At 37.4% G+C, this 10,390-nt stretch overlaps 1 protein-coding gene across 1 annotated transcript in view; it reads left to right on the top strand.

Moving 5' to 3' along the window:
• The first annotated feature begins 5,983 nt into the window (after window positions 1-5,983).
• LOC116026808 overlaps window positions 5,984-10,390 on the top strand; it is an 18,964-nt gene continuing 14,557 nt past the window's right edge. The window contains 2 exon segments of the mRNA XM_031268208.1: window positions 5,984-6,550; window positions 6,642-7,091. Of these exon segments, the coding sequence (XP_031124068.1) occupies window positions 6,004-6,550; window positions 6,642-7,091 (997 nt within the window). The 5' untranslated portion in view covers window positions 5,984-6,003.

Below are 10,390 nucleotides of genomic sequence, written 5' to 3'. Positions count from 1 at the left end.
ACCCCCTTAGGGTCACATTGTAAGGAAGAGCTCAACTTTTCGAATAAAAGTATAACTATTTTCTTACTATTCGAATATCTTCTCAAGTTCCGCGATAGTGTTGGCCACCTGAAACAGTTGATGAGCAGCAGAAAAACCAACATTAGCGTCGTCCATGGGGACTGATACGAAAGAAAATGGAAACATAAACAGAAATGCAAATGGCAATGTGACTGTCATCACCCTTTAGGACGCTAACCGTGCCCTAGCAGGAGACTTACATCAACAATTGAGCCATCCACCGCCCGATCTATGTCAACAACTTAGTCGTTGCAACTTGGTAGAGTAATCGGTAGCCATTAATGATAGACCAGGTAGACCTCTGGTAACAGTACCAGTGGCAGTGCCTAATTCCTAAGTGGCTCCTCCCAGCACACAAATCACTCCTGTCGTTCAGATAGACGCGCTATTGTCAAGCCTAAATCCGGCAGCACACGCAGTCGCACTTGAGTCTTGCAATTCCCACTCGATCAGTTAGAGATCGGTTGAGCGGTCGAGCCAGAAGTCGCCCGCCCTACCGACCAGTGGGGGGTTGGTATAGCACTTTGGAGCAAGACTCTGGCAAGACTACTTGCCTAGGTGCCTGATTAACCGACATGAGCGAGAACATTTGGTGTATAATGTGGAGAGTAGTGGTGAAACGCAGCCTAGGAAAACGCGCACCCAGTCCAACGAGCTTGGTGTTGCTAACTTGGCTTGGGAGGTCAAGAACATAAAGCATCAAATGGAAGAGAGGGAAAGAATGATTGTTAGGCCGTTGATGACCGCTTATCCGTTTACGGGCAAAGTAAGGAATTATAGGGCACCTCCAAATTTTAAGTTGCCTGAGCATCCAACATTCGATGGTTTTGGAGAGCTACGCGATCACATGAGAGTTGATGTAGAATACCGTATTGACTGCAAAAGTCTTTAATAACTTTGTTGACGAATTTTGTACCTGATTCGATCGAAGTCTAATTATGCTCATACCCTTTTCTGTTTGGAGTTGCCTCAACAGTTCGGGTAACATCTTCTCGGTCTCATTCTTCTTCCTCAAGAATAGTGCCATGTATACCTCGTGTAGTCATCTACTACCACTAAGGTATACTTGCCACCACTTAGACTGACTGGATCGATTGGTCCAAATAAGTCCATATGCAACAGACTTACTTGGATTAGAACGAAGATTTAATTTGCTAGCCTTTCTGACATGCCTCGCAGATTTTGTTTTTATTAAATGTCATATTTGGTAGTTTTTCTACCAAATCTCCTCTAGCTAGCTTATTTATGGCCTTGAAGTTGAGATGGTATGTTTATGATGTCATTCCCAACTTAGGTCATTTTTACTCTTCGCTACTAGGCATACATTCGGTTTGGCCGTCTTCCATGCAACCACATACATGCTTTTACGTCTCTTAGCAGATAGAATTACTTCTCTACCAAGTGGGTGGAGGTAATAGCAACTCTAAGGAATGATGCAAAGATTGTGGTGAAGTTTGTGAAGAAGTATATTTTCTCCCGATTTGGTATGCCAAGGTCCTTTATCACTGATAATGAGACTCATTTTTGCAATAAGTTGCTAGAGAAACTTATGGTTAAGTATGGGATTTACCACATGTTGTCTACACCATATCACTCGCAAACCTATGGGCAAGTTGAGCTGGCCAATAGAGAGATCAAGTCAATTCTAGAGAAAGTGGTGAGTCCTAACCGAAAGGATTGGTCACTAAAGTTAGATGATGCACTATGGGCTCTCAGGACTGCATTCAAGACTCCGATTGGTGTGTCCCCTTTCAAGCTTGTCTTTGGGAAGTCATGTCATATACCGGTTCAGTATGAGCACAAGGCATATTGGACAATTTCAAAGTTGAATTTGGATGAGAGTTTGTCTCGTGAGAAGCGGTTGTTGTCCTTGAATGAACTTGAGGAGTTTAGGATGGATGCCTATGAGAATGCGAAGATTTACAAAGAGATGATCAAGTACTTTCATGATAAGAGGATCCTAAGGAGAGATTTTGAGCCAGGTGATCAAGTGTTGTTGTACAACTCACGCCTGAAATTGTTTCCTGGGCAGCTCAAGTCTAGATGGTCGGGCCCATTCAAAGTGATTTATCTGGTGCGGTTACTATTGTTGGCACGACTGGTGATCCATTTGTGGTCAATGGTCAGAGGTTGAAGTATTTCAATACTCCAGAATCGAAGGAGGAGGTGTTTAATGTAGTTTGGGATCTCTTTATTCCCATCTACACTTGATGATCCATAAGGTTGAGTCGAGCTAGCGACATTAAACTTAGCGCTTCATGGGAGGCACCCCACGTTATCCTTTACCTTTTTGCATTTTATTTTATTGTATTTTTATTTTTTGTTTTAGTTTGAGGTAGAGTTAGGAGTTTTTCTATGTTTATGGGGTGTTAATTGGGTTGTTTTTGTGTGAGGTTTGCATTAATTTCCTTTTGAGAAAGTGGGGAATGGTTAGAATTAAGGTGTTTATGCTTTGGATGGGTTTAGAAGTGTTGTGGAGATATTCTGAACTGATTTGCAGGTGAAACCGAGCTTTTGGCGTGAACGCACAGCGATTGGCGTAACAGAGCACCGCCCTCACGGCCACCCTCCCGGCCGTGAGGGTGCTTGTGACATTTTTTGCCAATTCCAGTGTGTATTTGCATATTGGGGGCTCGGGTACACGGTCAGGCTCACGGCCGTGTACCTGCCCATGATATTTATTGTCAATTCCAATGTGTATTCGTGATTTGAGGGCTCGGGTGCACGGCTACCCTCCTGGCCGTGTACCCGGCCGTGATATTTTTGCCTCATTCCAGTACGTACAGGGCAATCTAGGCCTCAGGATAACAGCCACCCTCCCGACCGTGACCTTGCCCGTGATGTTTTCTAGAATTTCCAGTACGCATAGACCAAATGAGAGCCCGGGTTCACGGCTACCCTCCCGGCCGTGATCGCGACGGAAAAAGTTAATACGCCACCCGCGATCTCCATTCTCTTTTCCCCAAATCCCAACACTAGTCTATTTCTTTCCCAAATTCTCCCACCTCCCACCCCTTCTCCACCATATTTGCCTCCATTAATTTGTGATTTCTTTCAAGTTACTCTTCACTCACTTTATCTTCTTCAAGTACTCAAGGTTTGGTCTCCTATTGCTTTACTTTCTGCATCTCAATTTTGAATTAATGGTTTGATATTCATGGGTTTGCTTGAATATTTACTTTTATTGTTGAATATTGTTAGATTGAGCATGCTTAGTGGCGAGCTGTCGTAAGCTCCCAAATTAGAACCTTAACATACACGTAGTAGTGAGAGTAAGGGTCGATCCCACGAGGAGTAACTAGTTTAATGCATGAGTTCAAATTAAAGAGGGGTTTGGTATGAAATTAACATTCAAAATAAATAATTAAATAAATAAGAATAGAAAAGATGATTTCAAAATAAATAATTAAATAAATAAGAATAGAAAAGATGATAATCAAACCAAAGTTTACTAACGAAATCATAGAAAAGATGATAATCAAACCAAAGTTTACTAACGAAATCAAATGAATTTCCAACACTTGGTCTAAGAAAATATTCACCACCGGATCTTAATTACTGTTCATCGACTCCATCAGTTCATATAAGGGGTAACAACACACGAGTACAAGTTTTATTTTATTAATAAGTGTGCTAAGGTTATTTATTTTCTAGTATAGTGTTTTTATGCACTCTTTGAGTTTGACACTAGGCTTGTATTAATTAGCCAATAAATTTGAAAGAGTATTTGGGTGAAGTTCAATCTAATACTTAACTTTATTTATTTTATTTATTTTATTCCTTTTAAATAATGTCTTTGCTTGAGCACAATCAAATAAATACGCTAAGTGTGGAGAAATTTGATAAGTGCAATTTTTATACATTATTTTATAATATTTTGTTTAAGAATTTTTGTTATATATATAGTTATATTTTATGCTTAATCTTATTTATTATTACATGTGTATTTACTTTATATTTATCCAATAATTATAAATAGATTAATAAAATAATAATGTAGTTGGTTAGTATTAATAAGTTAGACTAATTCTACTTGGACTTTTATTTATTTAAAATTTTATTTATGTAAATAAAGAATTAGTCGAACAATCGAACAGAGAACGAGACGCCATTGGAGCAAACTTGAGGACGGGAAGGCGTGGCATCGGATCTCATTCAACAAACGCAAACATTGGATGAAGCTGTTGAAGCTAGGTAATATAAAAGGGAGGCCGGTTGAAGGAAGGATCGTCGTTTTTTCATCATCTTTTCGAAAGAGATTTTGTATCTAGTTATCTTGTAAAAATATATCAGTATTAGATTAAGCATAGATATATTTGTATAAATAAGTCCAAGACAATTCATAATATATGATTAAAGCAAGGATCATGGATGAGGAATTAGAATTGAAATGCTGTCTTGAAAGAGATCTTGTATCTTGTTGTCTTGTAAAAATATACCAACATTAGATTTAGAATAGATATATTCGTATAAATAAGTCCAAGAGAGGATATTGTACATTCCAAACTGTCAAGTATTCAACTGACCGGCCCCTCTATTCATTCTATCTTAGCTTGCTTAAAATTTCAGAATCCGTTAAATTTTATTCACCCTTAAGTCTAGACTTTAATCTTTTCAAATAGGAGTATGAAGTCATATATTTGTACATTGAATAAAAGAAGTAATATAATTATATTAGTTCTTATCGGGGCCGTTCCAATAAAAATTTGGGCCCTGTACCATATCTTATATTGAACTTTTTTTTTTTCGAGTAATTTTTCTATATATAAATAATAGTTGTTCAAAAAGTTGTATCAAAATATAAATATTGTATAAAAAATACATATAACATTTTATTTAAAAAGTGACATGCGTCGTGCACATTTAGACGCGAAATCATCAATCAAACTTTTGATATCAACTTCTTCCAAAAGCTTATTTTCAATGGAGATTAAAGATAATCCATTGATTCTCTCTTGCAACATACTTGATCGTAAGTAATAATTATATTACTTGGCTTTTCAGACCCAGATGTATATTTTCTAGAAGACATAATTATAAAATCCTAAGAACAAAAAAAATTTTATTTAGAAACTTTGAATAAATAATTAATCAAAAAATAATTAAATTCTTAAAACAATAAACAAAAATTATAAAAAATACGTAATTTATTTGGTAAGAGAATTGAAAAAACTTGAGACTTGAGAGTTTGTGTGATCAAGAAGAATTGAAGAATAGATCTACGAAATTACCGAATTGTGGATTCAAGTATTGAAAAACTGTCACATTTAACCTAGCTAACTGATACTAGATGAGAACTGAATAAATTATATTGAATGAGATGGTTCAAAGATACAACTTATAGAGATATATATAATGAGAGAATTTCAGGGATACTAGAATAAGAAAAATCCTAGAATAGGGAGTCATAATCTGACTTAAATACATAGATTCCTAATATTGGGTTTTAATTTATATATATATATATATGGTTGACTTTATATGAGACAATACCTTCCCGTGAGACAGTGCGACATAGTCTACTTAGTAAGTTTTTACGTCTTACTTTTCTAGAAGTAATAGGTTAATATCTAACTCTAACTCAAGATAGGCGGACACAAACCTAAAGTAAATGAATAGACATAATAAATGCAATTGAGATGGATAAAAAGTCATAGTCAACAAATACATATATACACAGTACAAAAATATCATAATCATCATGCATGCATTCATAAATATATGAATATGAATCACGGAATAAGCTAATAAGTAAGATATTTTGTTAATTTAGCCGTAATTTAATTTGGAGGGCCCGCACAGGTAGCACAATTAGTATTTTGTGCAATGATAAGATTTAGTTAGCAGCCATGAAACCCTCTCTACATGCACTATAAATACTCCTATATCTGCAGCACAGAGATTCATCCCAAACTAAACCTACTGTACTTTTCATTATTGAAAATGAGGAATTCTGCTGGTTCAGTAGTTTTTTTATGTTTGGGTCTTATTGCTGCATTCTCCCTAGGGTTGAGTTCAGCCCAAAACTGTGGATGTGCTGCCCGCGGGTTGTGTTGCAGCAAGTTTGGGTATTGCGGCACTGGAAACGACTACTGCGGCGAAGGATGCCGAGAAGGGCCGTGCTACGGCAGCTCCGCTAACTGTGGGTGTGCAGCCCGCGGGTTGTGTTGCAGCAGGTATGGGTATTGCGGTACTGGAAACGACTACTGCGGCGAAGGGTGTAGAGAAGGGCCGTGCTACTCCTCCCCTGGAGGCGGCGGAGGCGGAAGCGGAAGCGGAAGCGGGTCGGTGTCTAACATCGTGTCAGATTCGTTTTTCAACGGAATTGCCAATCAAGCGGGTCCGAGCTGCGAAGGAAAGGGGTTTTACACGCGAAACTCATTTCTTGAAGCCGCCAAGTCCTACCCCAAGTTCGGAACCACTGGGAGCACCGATGACATTAAGCGGGAAATAGCTGCGTTTTTCGCCCACATAACTCATGAAACTGGACGTAAGTTTCTTTAATTTATATATATTAATTTATCAGAGGATTATTTAATTTCTAAGCTACTTTCTTTAATCTCTCATCCGATCATATGCAGATTTGTGCTACATAAGGGAGATCAACGGTGCATCCAGAAACTACTGTGACCCCAACAACAGACAGTACCCCTGTGCACCCGGAAAGATGTACTACGGTCGTGGACCTATCCAACTATCCTGGAATTACAATTACGGTGCCGCCGGTCAAAGCATCGGTTTCGATGGCCTAAACAACCCAGATATTGTTGCAACCAACCCTATTATTTCCTTCAAGACCGCCCTATGGTTTTGGATGAACAATTGTCATTCTTGCCTCCTGTCGGGTCAGGGTTTCGGCTGCACCATTCGAGCTATTAACGGCCCGCTTGAGTGCAATGGCGCTAATCCTGACACGGTTACCAAGAGGGTTAATTATTACACCAAGTATTGCCAGCAGCTTGGTGTTAATCCTGGGAATAATCTCAGATGCTAGATATATACTTAAATATTACACTCTGCCACCTGCCAATGTAATAAATACTAGATATATACTTGAATATCTAGTATAAATTAAATAATATATGATCAATAAGAAACTAAGTAATGTATGTTTTAAAAAAAAAAAAAAAAAAAAACATCTATCTATAGAATCTAAAATCTAATAAGAGCAATAAGCTAATGAAGTTACTTAGCTTCTTTAACTCGAATAAAAATTGCATGTGTTACTATTATATGTGGTATATGAAGTACTTCTTTTTCTGTGTATGTGTTATTTGTGTTATACATTTACTTCTTCTTCTTTTTTCAAGTTTTACTCTTCACATATTTTGGCATTTTCTTTAACATTATTATGGCTTTACTGTCCCGTTTGAAAAGATGAAGGGTACGGTGGAGGAATGCGGGAGGGGGCCGGGGCCGGTGAATAGAGTTTAATGGATTCTGAAATTCTACACACGATAGAATGAATAGAGCTAATGTACATGCATGTGTATTCAAGCTGATCAGCTCATCGATGTATTTACGAGATGCTGGCATAAAGCAAGCTTAGATAGAATGAATAGAGGGCCTGATCAATTAAACACTTGAGAGTTTGGAATATACGGCATCGATGAAAAATGATTGCTTTTCACGAAACGTATAATAAGCAACAAAATATATAAGGGATATGACAAAAGCAAAAGTTAAAAAGTATAATGCAAATAAGTCTTCTCATTTTTCCTAGGTGCCCCCAGCATTCATGACTTTATTTAGTCCAGTTTCCGTTCTTAATAAGTTAGCCGGAGCAAGCAAGATCTCCCCGCCTCCACCTTTATCCCACCTAAAGTTAGCAACGGCTATTAATGGTATATAAGGGGCAAGGTTGTGTAACAAAATCATCTTTTGTCTGGGACTCCACAACCACCGGAACAAACAAGAGCTCTGCTTCGAACTTAAGTGATATGACACACTTTTCAAAGAGAAGGGGGGAGCTCCGGGATTTCCTTAAGAATGTTAAAATTTGCCTGAGGTTAGGCCTCGGCGTGTGAGAGGACCCCTTTCAGTTCCAAACCAAAAGCCGGTACTAAGGAAGCGGGTACTAAAAGCACTACACTAAAAGGTATAGGTGTTCATGATGCTTTATTTCATTTCTTAAAGCGGTTCGAGAGTGATTTTTATAGTGGTTCAAAAGTAATGTAATTATTTTACTCTACTATTCTCCTAACGTCAAGGAGGATATTACAGTGAACACAAACATACATCAAATTAAGTTGCGTTGAGCACAAAGCCAATAAATTATTTGTTCAAATTTTCACATGACAACTCCTATTCCATTCCCCTATCTAGTGTCCATGCTTACCGCACACGAAACAACATCCTTGATTTTCTTAACTTTTCCACTCCTTCTGTTGTTTTGGATAAATCGGGTATAACAGAGGGAGCCATCGTACCGAAAGGTTGACTATTGTCAAAATAACGCTTTTAACTGTTGTGAACTAGAGACAACATCAACTTATTCTGACACTCTTTAGGAAAAGGATAACAACTAAACTAGAAAAAGATGTATGTGCCGTGTTACAATAACACTGCCTTAAAAGCGTTATTTGCCCGGTAACGGTGTAGTTAACAATCCCGGCACGCTTCCGACAGGTTACACAGACTAGCTGAGCTAAGCTTACACCAACTATAGCCCAAGCGAACCTCACTTTGCTCAGACAATGGGACAGAGAATTAAAGGGGAGAAAGAGACTTTAATGTTTGGTGTATTTGAACTCTTAGATAATCTCACTTAAATAGTATAGGGCAAAGGATTATAACCACATACCACCTAACAAATCTTGACCACTTATTCAACTTGTGGTTAAGACTAAATCACCAAGATAATTTAGAACCACAAATATTTCATGGCTTGCATTTTTTCCAACAATCCCCCACAAATGCAAGGGAATGAAAATGAAGATTTGTCTAGGTTGTTCACAAGAAAAGATGATCCCCCACACATTCAAAGTAGAAGTCTAGAAAGGACAATGTCTGAGCAATACAATTGAGTTGACCTTAATATCAGTGTTTAAACTTGAACTGATACGTAGTGACATTGAGTAATTTCCTTTCCGAGAGTGATATGACTCTTGAACTCATCGGTTAGACAAATTTTGAACTCAAAACACATATCAACTCTAACAAATAGGTTCTATGAAAGTCAAACTCTTTGACTGCTTATGATTAAAACTTAATATTCAAGTCTGTTGTGTCTATCTCAACATAGACCTTCAACCTTGTCAAGTCTATCTCAACATAGACATTTTAACCCTGTCAAGTCTATTTCAATATAGACATTTAACTCTGTTAAGTATATCTCAATATAGACATTTAACTCTGTCAAGTCTATCTCAATATAGACATGTAACTCTGTCAAGTCTATCTCGATATAGACCACCTTTAAAGGCTACAGAGTAGTTAAAGACATAAATCTTATAGTTCAAAAGGAACATCATGCTTCTCATATATTTTTACTCAATTGAACATCTGGATGCCAATGAGTGCTCTAGAAAGATAGCTCATTATCTTTCAGAAAAAGGTGGTTAACCTTTTTTCACTTAAATAGGTAATTTCTTTAAGCTTATCTCAATATAGACTACCCAAATTGGGACGTGAAATCATTAAGAGCATTGTATGCTCACTCTATCAATTATTAAGCGGTGAATTCATTAAGTCCGTCTCAATCGGACCACCCATCTCATAGGGTTATAAATTCATTAAGAGATGTAGCTCAACCTCACCAGTACACAGATCATTAGAATGACCAATTAGTGTACTACTTTGTGATTCTTTCCATGGCTTCGTTTGACCACACAAGTGGGATCCACCATGAATTCATCACCTTTTAGAATTTAAGTCATTCCATCAACAATTCAACGACTAATCTCATAATTAGTCTTTCACTATTAACATAAGTTGATCAACTCCATTAAACTTACGTACACTTTGACGAGTATTTTATTTACTCATAAATAATACCCTAGAGATTTTCATGTTTAACATGAAATATTCCCTCTTACCAATATTCTCGGTAAAGTAAAGAAACTTATAGAAAGGAAATATAAAGAGCTGATTACCCCCACAATGCAGCGATTACAAGTATTCTTCTCAAAAGTACTTGATATTTTACTCATATTGATCTTTGGTGCCCAACATTGGCTCCTGAGCAGATCGACCTATGCAATCTTTATAGCAACTCTGCACTTGGTTAATACACTCTCAATAGTGGAATATATTTCAACCAAATTGGTTATCTTAAACCACTAAGGTTTCACTATATAAAGGAATCCTGGATCTTCAGGATCTCCCAATT

The sequence above is a fragment of the Ipomoea triloba genome, chromosome 8 (assembly GCF_003576645.1).
Source record: "Ipomoea triloba cultivar NCNSP0323 chromosome 8, ASM357664v1".
In the NCBI taxonomy this organism is placed as follows: Eukaryota; Viridiplantae; Streptophyta; class Magnoliopsida; order Solanales; family Convolvulaceae; genus Ipomoea; species Ipomoea triloba.
This window is presented reverse-complemented; position numbering and strand designations above follow the sequence as displayed.